Source organism: Pterocles gutturalis, unplaced genomic scaffold (genome assembly GCF_000699245.1).
Source record: "Pterocles gutturalis isolate BGI_N339 unplaced genomic scaffold, ASM69924v1 scaffold32213, whole genome shotgun sequence".
NCBI lineage: Eukaryota > Metazoa > Chordata > Aves > Pterocliformes > Pteroclidae > Pterocles > Pterocles gutturalis.
Window position 1 is genome coordinate 1 of NW_010119092.1, and position 20,356 is coordinate 20,356.

The window sequence follows — 20,356 nt, forward strand, 5'->3', positions numbered from 1 at the left end:
CCCCCAGAGACCTGTCCCCTTACTGTCACCCTGAGTACGAAACGCTCTGGGAATCACAGAGCTGGAAGGATGGGTTCCCTCCATCGGTCACACCGCTGAGCTCGGCTGTGATGAGATGCTCAGACAGACACAGACCCCACCAGGGACCACCTCTCCCTGCTATTACACCGCTGCATCCAAACATCACCCAAGTTACAAGTCGCCTCCCTACGTGATGTCTCTGCAATTTAGCTTTGCTATTAACTGGTTCTTCACGATCTTACACCATTTTACATGTTACTGACCCACTGATGAAGCTCTTTGTTTCGGTGCTGCCTTAAATATTGTTAGTGTTACCTTTTCCTGCGTAGATGTGATTACGCAAAGTAAAGGTTGAGTGATAAAAGGTTAGTAAGTGATTTATAGGCCGTAGGAGTACGTTACAATACAAAAGTGTTAGCTTTTTGACTCACTTGACTCTTACCAGGTTTGAAGAGCTGATCAGACATTCATATGCACCCATCACTCAATCTTTAAAATCTATTTAGAAACACAACATTAGTAAAAAATATACAGGTATGCTTGGACAAGGTAAGGACACTCTTTAGAAATCCGTTCCTCCCCAGCATGCCCACAAGTCACATCTCCTTATTCATACATCTCAAATGAGTCTCAGTATCATTATCTGCACTGTGCAGATGGGGAAACTGAGGCACAGAGAAACATGTTCCCTAGGCAGGGTGATCAGAGAGCCAAAAGCACTTTCAGCCTTAGTGTGATCCATAAGCCACCAGATCTGCTCTCTACCACCTTAATTTTTGCTAGCACTTTTGCTATCAATTTTTGCTTGCATTTCTGCTCTGAGAAGAAAACCAGTACGAAGCACCACTGTAGCAGAACTGAGCAAGCCCATTAAGAGCAATACCACAAGACCTCAGCTGTAGGGTACATCAACGTTGAGTTCTAGGTGCAAAGCAGGCGTCACAATTATCCCAACTCTGTGCATATCTCTCTCCATAGTCACAGACTGTTCCTGCATCGATCTGCCATTGCCTCATCCCACTGTGACCTGGCCTAATCAAGCAGTTTCCAAGATTTACTTATTCCCCCCCAGCAAGAACACAAACAGCACAAAAAACACCCACCAAAAGCTGTGTAAACCAGCACGTGTGTTTGCCTGTGCTGAGCCCAGGCTGCTGCAGCGAGGGCAGGAGCACAGCTGGTGTGCAGACGCCTTCCCGAGCTGCGTGATTCACACATTGCCACAGCTCCAGGCCAGTGGGACATGCCGCAGGGGGCAGAGCCACCCTCCCACGTGGGTTTAAGGTTTTCTATCAGAAGGCACTAGGATGGGGCTGTTCCATAGCTGTGCTTCTACAAAGGCACCAGAGCAATACTGCAGGTCCTCAGGTATCATGCCAAGACCATCTTCTATTGTCTGAAAGCTCCCTAGACTGGTCAGAAGCCTATCAATTGCACTGGCACTGGCAATAACCGAGTGGTCTTGCGGAGAGGTTCCTACCTACAGAAACCATCTGTGGCTCCTGGATCACAGCAGCTAAAGTGGAAAAATCACAGGTTGTGTCCACAGCGCTATTCTGCTGGCAAGTTCTGAGCAGCACAGTAAGCCTGGGTCTGTGCACAGGAACTAAAAAGTAGTTTAATATAAAAATAGAGCTTTAAGAATACCAAAAACAACATGACAAGGCTCGTGGCTCTGAAATATCTAACATATTTAAGAACTGCATTTTTCAGGAAATATTTCAGTTAGAGAACTTAAAGAAAACTATTTTTTCAAAGCCTGAAATAATTCACATATGTGCAGTAACAACGCAGGAGAAAGGGCGAAAGATACTCTAGTATGCACTTAAGTTTGCAAGATTGTCATTCCAGTGTATTATAGTTCACTTTGCACATTATAATTCTCTCTTAGCAAAAGCACAGTTGCAGCAGCATATTTCCATCTTTAGGCCAAAGATTCATACAAAATTATTATTCTCAAGTAAGTCTCAAAAACTGAAGAGTGGATTCGGGAGTGTGACCGAACTGAGACTAATTCTGCCCCCGCAGAATGCCACGTCCACACAGTGTCACTTAAAAAAAAAGATACTTCAGTAGAAATTCTTGCCTGCATATGTATTCTAGTCTGTTTATCATTTTTGGCTGACTTGGGACCTCAGATTACTTTAAAAGATCCACGTGACTATTAATATTTTTGAAGATACAGTTTATACTCTCATCTCAGTTCTCTTGCCTTTCTGCAAGTTGTTTTATCTCAAAATGGCTATTCATTATTGAAAAGCACCTAGAATAATGTAATTTCACATTTCAAAAGCATACTGTTTTTAAACTAGTTGATCTCTCCTCTCCAGTATATGCTTGCTATTCGTACTGTTTATATCTATTCGGCAAATGAGATACAAGCGGGGTCTCAGTACTAAAACCACACAATCTGCTGAGATGCTGGTACCTGTAGTTCAGCATGTCCTTCTTGCAAAGTTCCTTAAGAAAGGTAGCGTGTGTATCTGCAATGGATGCTCTGATGTCAGTTTTCAAGAGCTGATTTCCTTGGCTCAAAATTTTCCCTTCGGAGGAGCTTTAATTCTCTCAGTTCTTGTGGCTGTAAACTCTGGTCCACACCAGGAGTTAGCTTGTAGTTTAAAGGAGATTCAATATAACCATTCCTGTACAGACAGACCCGCTTGCAGAATTCAAAGGTAGTAAACATAACACCAAAGTATGGGACAATCTGATAAAACAAACAAAAAGGCAACATAAGATAAAAAAGCAATATTAGACTCACTGGTAGCATTCTTACCTTAGGTGTTTTAAAAAAGGAAGCCTCTAGGACTTCAAATCTGATCTGATCTGCTAATGGAGCTGTGCTTATTTATATAAAATCAGTCTCACCTCAAACTAGGCTGGCACTTGCAGCATGCTAAAAGTAGGAGGTTTTTATTGGTACGTAACTAAGTATGACAATATTGTGGGGAACAAGGTCTGTGCTAGCCTACAGATTATCACAACTTGTCAAATACCTAAGCAAATTCTAAGCAATCTCAGTAAATCCCAGTAGGAAATGTGGGATTTATTCTACATACAGCAGAGCAACTGAACAATTTTCTTCTTTGCCCTTTGCAGAATCAGCAGCACTGGTGCCATGTGCCTTCACACCAGCCAAGGCAGGGGCAGGCACGGGCAGGCCATCACAATCAATCATGCTGTCACTCAATTACCACTCATTAGCTGACCTGTAGTACTCCATGTAGGCAATCCTCACCACAGGGTTATAAAATGTATTTCTGTAAACCCAATTACCTTCTGTGTAAGCTGCTGTGCTTTATTTCATGCTTTCACCTGAGCACGGGCTGTCGTAACCGATACGCATGTGTTAAGCAGCTGGTCGAAAGCACTACTTTTGACTTCTGAGGAAGTGGCTTATGCAAGCGCAATTGTCTTTACAGCTCAGCACAACATGTCAAATCACTGGAGCTCCGCTGAGAAGTAGAACTTGTTTAGCTGTCCTAAGTGGATCACTTGTGATCCCCCATCCATACCCTGGCTTGTGTGTTAGCAGCACTGCCTTCTCTAAGGACACTCAAATCAACTTGAAAGCAGTGATATCTAGAAGCCAAGCTTACCTTTGGGGAAACGTCACCAAACCAAGTTCCCAAGCTGGTTTATAACCTGCCTGAGGTTATACCTGTTCTGCTGCAGACGCTATCATCTATAAGCTGCTAGTAAGTATGAAGTCACATCATAAGCTTTAAAACTCCAACTGTCCAAAAGTGTGTCTTGATTACTTCAGGATAGTCTTTGGGATGAAAGCAAAACCTCACCTTGAGCAGACTGGGTGTGAGTCCACTCCAAAGCCCGAGCACACCTTTGTTCTTCACAGTTTGCCTGAAGCAGTCAGCCATGCCAGTGAAATGGACATCAACTGCTCCGTAGTGGGGAAGCCAAGGACTCTGTGCCTGTTGGAGAGACACCCAGGGGGATTTAGAACAAGCAAAGGGAAACCAAAGTAATTAAAGGTCATTATTTTCTTCATTCTGGTACATAAGAACAGTTAATGCCAGGTTTCAACAGACTGATCTGGATTCTTCCGTCAACCCAAAAGCATCAGCTATTGTGCCTTGAAATACAAAGTAAAAAGGATGGGAATTCACTCTCTGATAGGTACAAAAAAGAGCAGCAATTTCACACAGCACTTCCTTTTGTGCCATGTCACTACTAAAAATAAATCCCAGCGTTGTGAAGACAAAACCATCCGAATCAGAGCCGCGTAACACAGCAGCCCCACATCTGCCAGCTGCTCAGCTCTGGGGAGAGGTACTTCATATCCCTGGCAGTGGAGCTCCCAGGAGAGGGAAGCTCGGGGCTGGCCCCAGGTGCCACACTGCCTTCCTGTAATTCTGATAAAACAGAAGAATGTGCTGACGTGACTCTGGCCGCTGAGGCTGTATCCACACTGCCGTGAGAAGGGCAAACTGCGCTATGGGTCCAGTGCGAACAGCACAGCAGAGACGGAAGAACAGAGACTTTGGCCCAGGCTGCAAGAGCCCACCCAAGGCTGCAGGTGAGCAGTCGGTGCCAGTGCTCCTGTATCTTTGTGACACAGTCAGTTGATCCAGGTTGATTAAAGTCAGCTTGGGAGCATCCTGCTGGACTGCAGCTACATTTCCAACTGCAGTCTAGACAGTGTCTGTTCACATGGAGGAAGTGTAGTGGGTCATTTTTAACAGTAAAACCCTTCCTTCATTAATCTCCTACTGTGTTAGCACAGACAGGATAACCTGACCTTGAATAATCCCATCCTCATCCATTTGTGCACGTGCAGCCAGGGGTTTATTTGGCATCAGCAAACCAGGGTTTCACTCAAACACATGGCAAGTGACACTTCTTGTTCAGGAGTGTGTGGGGACCCCAGGACACAGGTTAATTTGTGTGTGCGAGCTGATCACCACGGGGCAGAAGTTTGATAAAAACGGGACTTGTACAGTTGATTGACTGGTGACTATGGATATCCTTATCCCCTTATTGATCTGAAACACCACGTGATGTAGCATTTTCTCCCTCCTTGGCCAGACTAACCTACAGCTTCTCGGAGTTGCTAAGCCTATAACAAGCCTCTCATAAACTGACAAGTGGTGATGACATTTTCTAGATGCCTCAGCTATAGCATTTCAAATACTTGGCAGCTTAGATGCTGGAAATGGAAACAGATCAAAACTCATGCGCCAGGTATATAAAAGAAGTTGCTAATTAAATAGTTTTAATGCTGTTGCATCCTCTTGCATTAGTGGTAAGTCTACTGCTAAAATTTAGAAGCTAACAAAAAACCCCTCATCAGCCCACTCCCTAACTGCACAGCCTTCATCTGCAAAAAATCACATATTATGATATTTTTTTCCTCACTTTTTTGTGCATGATTGAAATGAATGTGAAATACTTCTGATTGCAGGTAACACGTCAAACTATACAGTTTCCTTTCAACAGGGCTTTGGGCAATGGTTTGAGGAAAGCAGCTCTTTGCCCAGAGAAAAAAGGCAATAGGCTTCCACCACGTCCTGATTTGTTATCTTCTGGATCCCCTTTATCATGGCCTGGCTCTTTTACCCCAGACAAGAGTAGGGCCGAGGATTTACACTTTAAGGAGGAGAGAACAGAAGCATTTGCTTCTCTCTGAACTTTCTCAGCAGTGTACCTGATTTGTAAGACAGGGATCACATTTGTGTGGGAGAAAGTATTTCAACTGTTCTCATTGCTCCTCCCCTTTGTGTCTACATTGCCCTTGCTCACTCCATGGGGCTACAGCCATTTCCGTAATTTCTAACTGTGGTGCAAGCTCCCTGGTTTAGAAGTCAGAGAGGCAGGCGTCGTGGGATTTAACCGCTGCAGTTTCACAGTATTACCAGCCCTGCCTTTGGAGGTGGTTCAAGGTAACGGAGCTAGTCTGGTAGCCACGCGTCACGCGCATGTTGACTTACACTCATTTGCGACATGAAGCTCAGCTGTCTGCTTGGCTCTGTTACTTAAGGGACATCAGGGTTTAAAAAGCAATAGCTAAATCCAACTGGGAGAAAGAGAGAAGTAACTTTTCAAGCCTTAATCCACGGTACTTGAGAAACTCCAGCACAAAGACTCTCAAGATTGTACTGTAGAAGATGCTGTGAGTGATACAACTGAGATTTTAGGAACCAGTTCCACTAAGAATGCTGATACTAGCACCAGGGATGCTTAGAAGAGCACCCAAATGATATAAAGATACTTAAAAATGCATCAGCAGTCATAGAAGAGCTGGATTCAAAACCCTGTTCTTCCTTCTAGACTGTCAGCCAGTTTCCCCAAGCTTTTTTTTTTTGTGAAGTTACAGGCAGCCAAGCAGTGAAGAGGGATAGGTTTCTAGAATGCTTCAGGAATGCAGGAATGCTGTTAACGTGCAATTCCCTTCCTTTTTAAGTCCCTTTGGGGTAGGCAGGGCATGACCTGCCAGAATTAACTGCATGAGTTGGACTAATCTCCTCCGTTACTGTAGACATTGCAAAGGCACATATCAAAGGGTTTTGATTACAGCTCTCCTGCCTACAGTGCCAAGACAGGCGACAAGCGCCCTGCAGGTTTCAATACGATTCTGCACGCAGTAAACACATCCAGAAGATAGTGAAAAAGGAACAGGTAAGTCATATCCCCAGATTTCTAATTTGCCCATAGGCATGGACCTTTTAAGGGATTTACAGAGAGATTGTTTGTAGTAACATTCACCACGGTTACAGCCATTTTCAGTATTTTAGTCTGTCGGGTGAAGCATGCCTTGCCAGTCCCTGCTTTACAGGAGTAGTATGCTTCTGGGACCCTAGACACAGTATTTAAATAACAATTGTCCACAGAATCTCAGAATCACCTACTGCAAAAGGAAAAATAAAAACTGTATCAGTGTGTAGTTAAAACTTCAGTATTTTGGAGCACAGCTAAACAAAGTTAAAATGTGTTCATAAAAGAAAAAAAAATAGGAAGGTGTTTCATTTGGCACTGTTGTTAATGAAAAAAAAATAGCTGTGGGTTTTGTGTGGTTCTGCATCATCGAAGCATGTCTGCAGCAGTACAATCCTTGCAACTGCCCTACGGCACCAGAGCCAGAAAATGGAAGTAACCAAACAGATCAGACTAGTTTCTCTACCTTTTTTGCAGAAACCTACTGTGACATACAAATCAAATGGCTAATCTCATACCAAAAAGATCAGGTTTATGACAGATGCTTCATTCCATGGACCTCAAAGCAGCTTCAGTTCCTTTCTTTTGACACCCCTTGACACTATGGGCCACTGCATGGAAACTTGTTATGAATATTTTTAAAGACTGCCTGACCCCCAGTTACGGCTGTCTCATACTGCAGAAGGCTGGAGACACAGTACAGCTCACTGTGCCGGTAACAAGAGTGCCAAGTTGTTAGTCACAGTAGTAGCGGGGATAAGTTGCTAATCTTTTTACCACTGATGGAGGATGGCTTCTCTAAATGATTAAAGCACATCAAATGCAGAATTGGCTCCATCTCTCACAAACAGTCTTTTTAGTGTCCAGAGGCCACCAAGTCTACTAAGTCACTACGACAGATCCCCAAAGTTAGCACTCTGTTCTACTTTGACAATCTAAACCCAAGAGAGGGAGACGTAAAAAAAAACCAAAAACCAAACCTGCACTCACATGTTTTTATATAAACAAAATATTATAATAAGGGCGAAGTGTCATGACAAAACTCAAGTTAATTGTTAATCATTACCTGAAGACTGTTCAGACAACATCTCTCCCATTCTTTGCATCACGAGGTGATGGCCAGAACAACATAGTCCTGTTTTGGGAACTAATCTCACAGAGCCGTATCGAGATTTGCCCTGCAATGACCTCCCCCAGCCCTGTTCTCCTCCTCTTTTCCTTTTAGGATTGAAGGACTGATGTAGTTCACTGCAGCTGCAGTGGGAACCCTGCCCATCAGAAGATCAATCACTTGACTCTTTCCAGGGCTCACAGTAGCCACACAGGGGCCAGGCAGAGACCACCAGACACGGTGATGAGGCCACTTGGAGCCTGTGCCCAGAGCTGTGCAGATACAAAATTCCCACTTGCACTTTAGGACCTTTTGGGTTGCAACTATCTGAATTTACATGTATCAGAGACTATTTGGAAATACCTCCCCCTCAATTCATGTACTTCCCCCTGCCCCTTCCCTGTTCATCAAGTTTGCTGGCACAAAGATTTGCTATTTATTTATTTTTTGAGCATGCAGTACTGTTGGCACAGAGTAGGAAAGATCGACTAACAGTGAATAGCTGCCATAGGTGGTATGCTAGCCTGATAGTAAAATTGCTTGTTATTTATAGATATTTCTTCACCAGATTCAGGTATCCTACAATTCTGATCAATTTAAAAAAAAAAAAAAACAACACAGGAAGGCACTATACAACACAGCTCAAGAGTTCACACCCTTAATCTAGAAGCTAAAATAAGAAGTCTTTGCAGTCTGGGTTAATAAGCACACATGCAACGCGCTAGTGTAACTGTAGTTTGAAGGAAACTGAAGGACAAAGACTGCAGTTTTCATTCAAGCTAATGCCACAACAGTCGACAGAAATTCCACTCAAGAGAAGGCTGACTGCTTGAAAGAGTATTTCATTCCACTCAACTAAGAAATAATTAAAATGTAAATAAGCATTAATATTGGGGGGAAAAGCATGCCTTCTCTTGGGCTAATCAATGCCTTCTCCTGGAGGACAGCCTTACTGAGTAGTCATTGTCTTTTTTGTGTCAGTGGTTTGCTAATGCTGTCTTACCCCTGGCCAAAGTCCACTGAAGGTATTCAGGCACGCGGAAAGGTAAATGATGACGAGCTATCAGGAGGCAATCTGTTCCAGACCAGCACAGCAGAGCAGCTGACCTCCAGCTTCCTGCACTCTAGGAACACGTTGTCCTTTTCTCCGTAACCTGAACTGGGGCCAAACCATCTCGCCTTTCTGAGATCAATGGCACCGGGTGAGAAAAACAGTTTACTGCTTGCTCAAGAGTTTGACTCTTAGCTTTAAAAATATTATTGCCAGGCCTGTTGTACCCTGAGGCTTCACCGCTTGTTGCAGAATCCCCCCTTTGCTACTGAACCTAAGCTTTCCCTGCTTTTAACACACGTGGGATAAAGAAATCTTTGATATGGAATATAGAGGTTTTTTTCCTGAAGGCAGTGCAAAACCCTTGCATGGACGCCTCTGGGTGGTTTCCAAACTCCTCCTGATGGTTCAGCTCAATCCTTACAATCGGGTGCACCATTTTCATGCACATTAGCACTAGTTTATTTAATGGTGCAAACCCTTAGGCCGACTAGCTTGGTCCCACACTTCACGCAGTGAATAGCAACACTAGTTTCTGCATCTCCTGCTGTCTGTGTAGGAGAACATTAACATTTTACAGGATTGGGGCTTTACAGAGAACGTATTGCCATTGGCCTCATGTGGATGAGATAAGGAATTCCACCAAATCAAAATAAATCAGATATAAAAGAAGAGAGTGCCTGTAAAGTTTTATCTCCTGTTTATGGAGTATTTTGCATAATTACCTCACATGTCACAGGCACATAATTCTAAGCACGGACCAACGGATACAAGGCTCTCCTGTATAACTGATGCAAGAGTCCTCATGTCAGGCATAACAGCGATAGCTGTCACTCTGGAGACATTACTGTCTCCCTGCTGAAAGTTATGGCTGTGATAGTTGTGAGTGCACAGCAGTGTACCCTAACCCGTGTCAGGCCTGCCAGCTGGGTGAGCTTACCAAGTTTAAAGAGGTGGGCTGAGTTAACCCGTCTGATTAAGGAGCAGATTAAGGAGCTCTCGGCCATACCTCACAGCTCTCGGAGCTGCAGGGGCTGCAAGAGGCCGGCGGCTGGGAGCACGGTGGATGCTACAGCATCTGGGAAAATCACCAGGAGATAATTGATTTCTGCTGTCTCTCAGACCTGCATTTCAAATGGGCTCAGTGTGTTTTCTGGCTTTTCTTCAGCACACCACTGTGCTGCAGTGCTAAGCTACTCCTGAAATCCACCTCAGAGCAAGTATTACACACTTATCACACCGCAGCTCCTTGGATGAGCAGGGTTAAAGAGCACTGGATGTAGCATGAGCTGTCACAAGGCAGACCTGACTGTTAGATCAGACCAGTCCTGCTTCCGATTCTTGATACAAAATTTTGTCCTCTTGACCAGTTTTTCCAGGGGCACTGTTCGCTGTTTCAACTTCAGAGGCAGTGAGTCTTCATGATTCTCTCCTGTGGAAGTCTGGGGATCTGAGAGAAATGCCTCTGACGTTTGCTCAGATGCACAAAAGCTGATCAAGGCTGTTACCTGTTTGCTAATAATCAGAGGGGCCAGGCTGGTCCCAAGTTCAAGTACCACCCAAGGCACGGGGCTGTGGCTGATGCCTGAACCCCAGCAGCAAGGAGAAGGGGAGCATGAGATCACAGGGAGAAGAACTAATAAAAGTAAGAACTTGCAGTATCACTGCAGCCTCCACCTCAGGTGAAATGTGTGGAGTTTCACCGCTATCTGTGCACTTGTTTTCACAAAACTTGATGTAAGTTAGTATCTCGGAAACCGCCACTCAGCTGAAGTTGGACATCAGGATCAAAAGTTATTGGGGGCAAAGACAGACAGTTAGCAACCATATAAGCCTTACTGCCACAGGAAATCAGACTAAAAGTAGTAATATTGCTCCTCATTTGCTTCCACACCATGGATGTTGCCACTCTGTGTGGTCCAATGGTTCCATCTCTGAAAATTTCCAAGGCTCAGGCTCCCAGCCCTTCACCATTAAAGGGTCTCCTTGCACGAAGGCTCAGAGCACGTATACTTTCAAGATGTCACGTGAACCACATGACCCACAAAGGATTTCTTATTTTTAAATCGGGTCATAACTCCAATAACTTTCATATTCCCAGCTGTCGAGAACACAGATCTCACAAACAGCAGGGACACCACAGCTCGAGAGCTTTCAGAGGCTGCTGTGCCAGCACCAGCGACCATCTCCAATGACAGAGCACTCTTTGCAGGTTACTCATGTTTAATCAACACAGGAGCACCGTCTCCTCATTCCCTCATCCCAGCAGGGAGAGGGTGCTTTTCTAGCTAATATTTATAATTTTATTTTCCAAAGCTTTGTTTACAACCCAGGCACTAGGTTCTTGCTAGACTGGCAATACAGGAGCACTGTCTCCTCATTCCATCAGGGAGAGGGTGCTTTTCTAGCTAATATCTATAATTTTATTTTCCAAAGCTTTGTTTGCAACCCAGGCACTAGGTTCTTGCTAGACTGAGTTTTAATGTGCAAGGAACATAGTTAGGGGATTATTTTTAAATAAATACTTAAACAACAATACTACTTTTAAAGAGAGACTTCAGTATCTCCTTTAACTGACTTCAGACTAGAAATGTGCCAAGAGGGCACAAGATTGCCTTTCCTTTCAACAGGCTGCCTCACAAAGGGAACGACTGCTTAGTTTTCTCCAGGTTACTAAGAACTCATGGCATTGACATCATTTGCAACATATTTCACACTTGCAGAGCATCTCAAAAAAAAAAACAACTAAAAAAAACCCCACAACAAAAAAGCCCCAAAACACATTGCAGATTTATAGGCAGCCGAGGCCTAACTGATTCACTTTTGCCACTGAAAAGAAGCCACTCTTGGGTGATGGGTGGCAACAGTCTACACTAGTCAAGAACAGTGAGCCTGTTTGCTTCTGGCAGCAGAGGGAATTCAAAGTCTGGATTTTAAAACAGAAAGATCACTACTCAGCAATGCTTTCCCCGGACAGATGTCCTCACAACTTGAGGATGCTGTGCATTCAACACCAAAAATGTGCTGAATCCTGCAGTATACTAAAAGTATGTGTGTTCTGTACTACAAGGGTCTGATGGTAAAGCTATGTCTGAGCAGCATTCACTGGCAAAGGAGAGTTTCAGACAAGTTTAGTCACAGAAATTAAAACAAATTATACCAGAAAAATACAGGGACAGGACTGAGCTTCTGCAAACTATGCAATGTTTGTCCATGTAAGCAAGTGAGGAGTAACTCTACAATTGATAAAGTATCTGTGAAACTTTAAGGTCATCTTTGTGCATTCTGCCTAACAAAACTACCAAAGCCACAGGTCAGTTTGGAACAAAGGCTGCAAGTGCCAGCCAGTGGTATCTGAGCCTATCTCTGAGGGTCATGCACACAGAGGGAAGGGTGAAACTGTTTGCGCTGACCACTTGCATGTCTGTAGATTTTCAGTTCTACACATAGCCTGGTATCAGTGTCATTCTAATAATAATCTTCTGTGTGGCATATATCAGCTCTAAATTCATCTTCCCTTACTGAAATGCCAGAGCTCAGTCCAATATGCACTTATGAAGGTCATCATAGGCAAAAGATGATGTGGGGATGTAGAAACATTACCAGTGCTTTCCTGAGCTCCAGACTCATGCATAGGCAGGTATTTCCCTGCTTAAGGGTTAAAAAAAAAAAAGGCAAAAAAAAAGGACACTTGTACTTTAAGCCTGCAAGATAAAAGTGCAGTACTTGAATATCACACAGATACTGGATTTAACAAAGAACATGATGTAGTGGGATAAGGAAGGAAAGCCAAGAATAAGAAACACTCAGAAGGATATAAAGATCAGTAAGTTTTTGTTCAGAAACAGACATAGTATAAGGGTGAGTCAGAAAAACATTTGATATAGAACATCCCTCTGAACAACCCTCTCCTTCACTAATCCCCTTCTACAGATGCACAACAAAAGCCACATTTCCATGCCGAAACATGCATACAGTACCTCTTAATTCTCTAACTTGCCAATCAGGAGCAAAGTGAAAAAAGGAAGACAAAGGAATAAAATTAGGATAAGCACAACAAAGAGGACTCACATATTCAGTAAGACTCACTCATATTAATTAACATTTCTTTTAAGAAAACCATTCAAGTATATGTAGCAAACACAGCATCTTTGTAAAAAAAAAAGAAAAAAGATAATTCTAATATCAGAGGGGGAAGAAGCCATGGTTACAGAGCAAATCTGACATCATAAATCATCACCAAAACACAGAGGAAGAATTGTTCACTGACAGCCAGCTCCTACTCCCACAGATGTCAGTGACAGAAGCCGTTGACGTCAGAAGTGTAGGATTTGGATATGTAAAATGAGGAAGGATGAAACAAAATTATTACAACTGAGATTAAAAATAACACCTTATCCTTCCTCCCACAGCAGAATTCATTTTCTAATCCGAGCAAACAATTCAAGCTTTGTCTGGATGAGGAGATGGATGGCGCGAACTCTTCCGACTGCCTAGTGTGTCAGGTAAAGATCTGAACTGCATGTTCTGGTCTCAGGCTTGTACTCTGTCCCAGAATCAGAGAAGACAGCTTTGAGTCCTAGTTTGTCAGTTTTTGAAGCTCCTGAGACTGCCTTGCAGCTCCCTAGTTCCCCATCACCAACAGGTTCACTGGAAAAGTCTTCTTTGGCAATGTACCACCTCCATCCATCAGATCAGTGCGACAAAAGGGAAGGAAGAGGAATCTGATACCGACCTCTGCAGTGTGCTGGGTTCCTCTTCACACACACCACCAGTGTTTGTAGCTTCAAAACAAAGCCAGCACTTCCCTAAAGAGCGCTCACGCTAGCCCTGGGGGTGGCTGAAGGCTTTGGTCCACCCCTCTTTTTCTTTTTATCATCACTGAATGGAGGCTGATCAGAATATGATGTCTGAGAAAAACTGATCAGAAGTATTTGCTCATTTTTTCTACAGAACATTGAAATGTCTTGAAGCTCTGTTTTCCTCCTCTTTGTTCTTCCCCTTTCTAGGTCCTTTCCCACCTTTTATGGTGCTGTCCTAGACATTTCTCTCTTCTGACCACCCCCCTGCAAACTGAACAGGCCAGCAGGCAAGCAAAAAGCAGACCTGATCCCTGCAAGGCTGGGCCATACCCTGGTGCTAACTGTGAAAACCAAACTTCTTGGATGACCTTACAGGAGTTCCAGTGAGCTCTTGGTATCAGCTGGGGTGTGGTTTCCAACAGGTCTCTTTTCTGGACAAGACTCTCTGACTTAGGTAATTTTCAGTACCAAATTATGGGCTTTCACACCTACGCAGCTACTTCTTCTCAAACACCTTTGCCTTATGCCATGCCTTCAGAATAAATCGCTGAACAGAACCCTCTGTTGTTGAGCCTTTTTTCTATCCAAAGTGGTTTTAGCGTATCCACTTCCTATATATTTAAGAAATAAATCCAGTTTCCTTCTTATTCTAGAAGTGACAGTCAGATGTTTTAAGCATCCCTTTGGTGAAAGAGTACAGCCTAGTGGCAGGAGAATGAAAGATGGGCCTGTTCCACTTCTGTATCTGCCTCTTCAGACAAAGCTACACTCGGAACTTAACATCACACAAGTTGCAAATGAAGGTTACTTCTGAACTGGTTACAAAAGCTGAATGTTCAAGTAACTGATGTATTGATAGTAAATATTAAAGGAGAAACAACACAGTAAATGCCTTTTTTTCCTTTATTATCTCCAGAGTTGCTGTGAGCCTAAGGATATAAAGAAGACACATTTTAAGGAGTAACTGCTTTTAACTGCTTTTCTTAGATCTGCTGATACAGCTGGAAAAAAATATAAAGTTTTCAAGCTCAGAATCTCTTTCTCAACTGAAGCATTTTATAAGATACCTGACAAAAGGCCTCAGCTTAAACCTTGACCTCTGGCACATCAGCTACATGAGCTGGTCTAATAAAAGACGTTTCTTCTCCTGCTCAAGTCCTCTGTTATGAGACAAGAGAGAGGGCAATGAAGGTTTCTGTGACACTGGAACTGAGCGCTGTCTGAAAAAGGGAAGCTGGGGAGCAGAAGAGGGGAATTCACAGTTTCACTGACCTCTTCCTACCTTATGACTTATCAACCAGACCATCACTTGACGAGGGGGAAGGGGATCTATATAATGCTGCCACACCACATGACTGCTTTTTTGATAAGATCACAAAAGCTTCCCATAAATCTACAGTCCTATGAACGTGGCTGAAAAAACAAACTCATATGCCACAGCCAGAGAGCCACCAGACGATGACAGCTATTCACTGTCACTCTACTGATGAAGTTCTAATGAAAAGTTGACATCATCAAATGAATTATGTCAGTGAGATGGAAGCTGTGGGGTGGTGGCTGTTTTGTTTAGTTTTAAGTCATGATTACTAAATTTTCAGGAGAAAGGATCAGCAAAATAATATAAAATTATATAGTAACTTGATATAGTAACTCTGGTGTTGCTGATGCTCCAGGAAAGCAGCAGCACCAGCGACTGGGAAGTCCCTTGTTAACCAGAGGAGTCAAATAAGAACGAGGATAGTCCTGATCCTTCAGACTCAACACCTGCTGTGCAAGTTTCCTGTGGTTGCCCACACGTAGGTGGCAGACCTAATGGCAGACACACAGGCTCTGAAAATGACATGGATCTCCATTCATCCTGCCTACCACCAAGGGGACTGAATGCCTGTATTTGACAGAAGGTGAACTGGGAGAATTTGATGGAATTGCTATGAAAAATAAAAGAAATAAAGCTAAAGACACAGAGTCTGAGAGTACACATATACGCCATAACAATACTTGAACCCACCTTAAAAATGTAACAACACACTTGTAACAATAATTTCCAGACTTAAAAAAAACACCTAAAACCCAAAAAAACAACCAAACAAAAAAATAACCTGAAACAAACTAACCTAAAACAAAGGCTTTGTGGCTTACTGGTAAGAGAAACAAAAATGGCATTCATGATCATCTGGATAGTCTTGTCCCAAGCTCCTGAAACAAACACCTAAAACAAAGAACTAGTAACAGAAATGCTCTGTACCTGCATCTTCCTCTTGACAGTCTCAAAGGGGAAAGAAAGCGTCTGTGCCACAGCAGCTGCTACACAGCCATTGATGAAGTTCTGAAGAGGAGTGAAATGCACTATGGGTTCTTGCCAGATTTTGTCCAGATTGATGTAAACAAAGAACGAGCCTGCAGAAAATGGGACAGCACCTAGAAAGCAAACCAGACAGGAGGTTTATATCAACACACTGCACACTAAGAAAACAGAGCGCTCATCACATAACCTAGAAAGATGGGATGAGCCGCTGCTAGTTTACACCTCACTTTGCTCAAATCAGATCAATATTTTGAAGAACTTTACTTTTTCATCACTCATTTACCCCCAAACACCCATATTATAACATCTAAATGTGCTGATAGGGGCATCTATTTACATATTAAAATGTGCATGTTGTCAGAATTATTAGCTGCTGTAGATTCATGACAGGTCAGCTCTTTCTCCAGACTATCTCTTTTGTGACAAGCCCTTTCTCCAGTCCAACCCAACCCTTGCAGTTGTACAGGTAAACAGAGTTGCCTCTTCAGTCAAGCTGACGAGGGATACTTCTGTCCTCATGTGCTTGTTTCATGCTCTCATCAATTTTACAGTGGGATTATACATTATTATTATTATTATGCATTTTTTATAATGTCATATTGTGCAAAAGTGGACTCAGAGTTAAATGGCATTTTTAAAAGCTATGGAAGGTAAATAAATAATTAAAAAGTAATTTCAGGTAAAGAGAGAATATCACTAATCTTCACTTTTCACATCAGTTATACATTACTGGTTTCATTGAAGAGCTAGGGAGACACTCTCACACCTACATAGGAATTAGGAACATGGTGTGTGTATATATATATTTTTTTAAGAGTTAAATGGTGGAAATCTTGCATCAGAGCACAACTAGATCATCTATAAAAGCAGGAAAAGAGTACTTTGTTGAACACTTAACCACACATAAAATCCTATGCACTTGGTCATAATTTGAAGCAATAAAGCTGCAGCAGAGGTGATCAGTATTGTTGTGCTATGTAAATCTATGGACATTACTCTTTGCTTTTGAAATCAAGTGAGCAAACAAACACACTACACAGCTGCAATAAACAATGTGCAATGAGGTGACTTTTCCACACTATTATTTTACCTAATATAGCTGGTGAAACGCCACGGTAGAGTGCAAGGAGTCCTTCTTGGTGATAAATTTTGTAAAAAGCATGAAGAATTCCTTTGTAAGATGGTTCCAGTCGGTTCTGCACAATGAGCCGTGTTTTAATCACATCAGTGGGGTGAGTCACGATGGTTGCAACCATGCCAGCCAGACTTCCTGCCATGATGGCTCTCCAGTGGGAAATATGACCCAACTCATCCGTGAAAAGGATAACAAGTCTAGAGTAAACACATAAAAGAGGTATTATTAATGAACAAAACACATGAAAAGTTTCAGCAGATTATTCTCGATGTAAGTGTTCTTCTGCCCACAAGCCCCTTCAGCAGCAGGAGTTGAAACTGTAACACATATTTCATGCAAGACCTTATTATATATAACACTAGAAGCATCAGAGCCAGTGTGAAACAGAACACATGAATGGGCAAACATGAGCAGAGTCCAAAAAACATGCCTAAGAGCCCAAAGAGATTTTGGGTAAATCCACTCTGCACAGAAGTGCAGAAATGCAAAAGCTATAGTTAAAAAATAAGTCAGGGACTGGGATATACAATTCTGCAAATGCAATTTGCTTTGATTTTGGTGTTGCTGAGCTAAAATACTTCCAGTATCTGAAAGAGCTTTTTTAGAGACAGCTTGCATAGCTCTGCCTGCACCACAGCTCCCAGCACAGACTAAGCTCACACAGCTTGAGTTGTGGTACTGTGCTGGAGGTCCAGAGCACCAATTCAACAATTAAAAAAATCTGCAAAGGTACAGAGATTAATTGTTCAAATGATTTACTTATTTGTTTTGCAAGAGACTTTTAAAGTAATTTTTGACCACAGAATCCTCATTTATATTTCCACCTACGGGATGAAAATTACTATGACTTAAAACATGTGCAAGAAATTCTCTGATCACCAGTCATCAGCTAGAGACGTTGGTCCAACCCCCAGTCAAAGTTATCATGTAAGAAAAAAATACATAGATAACATCATCACAGGCCTTCTGAGAACAACTGAACCTTCCTCTGTGGCTTCTGTTGGGACAGAAGGTCCACAGGGATACTTTTCCAGAGAATACTTTCATCCAGGTATTATTATGTTCAGGATGTTACATCTAAATTTGAAATTTTGAAATTGAAGCACAGAGTTTTAAAGGCGAACCTAACCGCATGCACTTGTGATGCAAAGGACTTTTCTATGTACACAGGGCACTCCTACATCAGGAAGAAGTGTAATGGAAGCAGAAAGAAATAAGTAAAAAGACTTAAAGGAATCTTATATGGAGGTAAAGAAACTTACTGTTCTATTTTGGAAGCATTAACTAAACTGCCTAAACAGCAGATTTACGTTTAAACTCCACAGTGTTACCACATCCAGAACAAAATAATTCTGAAAGATTTACAAGTCAGTGCTTGCTCAGTTGATGGTTTTTCACATGAGCGTGCATTTCTTACTGCATGACAGATCCCTGCACCTACTTGTCTCGTGCCCTGCAGAGAGCCCGGAGCAGAAAGACCAGCCAAGCAGAAGCGAAAGGGCATAAGCTTTTTTTCCTCCATGTCTGGTACAGTCCCTAAAGCAACACAGCCTGATTTTCCTGTGTGTGCGCAAATGCGTGGGGAGGGTGCTGGGGTGTCTCTTGGCGCTACCCAGATAAGATTTAAAACCACCATGGAAAGACAGCGTCTGTGCAGAGTAACCGCTGACGGAGTGTGGAGTCAGTGAACCCACCCCAACCTTCCTCAGCCAGCTCCCCCCAAAATGCCACTCCTGGGGCAGCTGGCTGTGCTCTGCCCAGGTCCTTCTGCAACCAGCATAACTATTTACTGCAGTTACCATGTAACATTTATCTTTTTGTGTTTCTTGCCTTTATATACACACCATCCTCCCACTGGAAAATACATTAAAAAAATCCCCAAATAATTTATCAAGAAATATGCGTAGGCAGCTGTTATTTGATTTCCTGGTAGCCTACTTCCACTTGTAACTCAAAAGAACACCCTGTGCCAACTAGAGACCGGCAATAGCCTTGCAGAGGGAATACACAGTTTCAAGCTGAACAAACAATGAAGTTATTTTGCTCAAAATCCACTGGGTTATGCTGGTGCAACACACTAACTCTTCTGGGAGCTTTAAATTACTTTTCAATCCCCGTTTCTGCCTTTCCACTGCCATGATCCCTCCCTTTCTCTGCCCACCGCGTGCGTTACAAGCAGAAGGACACAACAAAGCTGCCCAGTTCCAGGGCCGCTCCATCCATCATTTCCCGAGGGCACAGGCAGAGCTGGGAGGATGAATCCTGCTCAGCCAGATGAAATGACAAACCCCAGCGGGCTGCGCAGCGTCAGCCCAGCCGAGAGCCGGAGCGGGGCTGGATTGGCCAGCGCGGGCTGAGCCCATGCTTCTCCCCACCCAGCACGGCCCGAGAACTGGAATAACCCATCGCCCAGCTTGGCGGAAATGTCAAGTGCATACCACGCGCACAGCTGACCTGGAAGAAACCCAGCCCTCAGAGTGGCAAAACACGCTGGTGTGTGCGAGCAGGCAGGCACTCTTATCACAGGCTAAAAGATGCTGGCAGCAAAAGCAAATCCTAGGAAAGAGCGTGGGTCGGCAGAGCTCAGCGCTGCTCTGTGTTGATCCTGCTGCGGTCCTGCCAGTGTCTGCCTTAATTTAGCATCTGCGTATTATCAAAAACAGGATCTTAAACCAAATGATGTCACATATCGTCTTCAAAACTGATCAGATTTGCATACGAATGGCTGCATACTAGGGTAACAGATTTGAATCATGATTGTGTTATTTTCTTTGACACAGACAATATAAATACTTGAAAGTGCATAAGTGAATAAAATTAATAGGTTGCAAAAAACCCAGATGTTGCAGTCACATTCGCAGGTAGCACTGAAACTTCATTTCTAAAGCACTCTGGCAGAGCAGAATAGATTGCACAGACTACCAACACTTCACCATCTGAAGAACACCGATGCCTTTACAAGCAGCTGCTGGCATATCACCAGCTCCTGAGAGTTGCTACGTGCTGAATAAACTTAATAAATGAAATTATTCGCCAGGGTACCTGTTTTTGGGGAGAGGGAACACACAGCCAGTTGAGACAGAGCCATCAAACTGCCCCTATGAACCAAGCTCTCCACTTTCCCTTCCCTCCCCTTCTGTAACAGTCACGGAACACCGCAGCGAGAGCTCACCCCCCGCGGAGCCCCGTCCCGGCCGGGGCCGCTGGCTTACCGGCGGGAGGCGGCGAGCTGCAGGGCGCTGTAGGGGAAGAGGCGCAG

General features: G+C 43.3%; 1 protein-coding gene across 1 annotated transcript; it reads right to left on the reverse strand.

Annotated features, from left to right (window-relative positions):
* Window positions 1-2,404: 2,404 nt before the first annotated feature.
* SLC25A43 (solute carrier family 25, member 43) lies at window positions 2,405-20,353 on the reverse strand (the record flags this gene model as incomplete). The annotated part of the gene is made up of 5 exons (XM_010076455.1): window positions 2,405-2,728; window positions 3,819-3,953; window positions 15,903-16,075; window positions 17,053-17,294; window positions 20,310-20,353. Coding segments are annotated over 5 exons (798 nt in total), but the record flags the coding sequence as incomplete, so codon positions are not given.
* Between the last annotated feature and the right edge of the window lie 3 nt (window positions 20,354-20,356).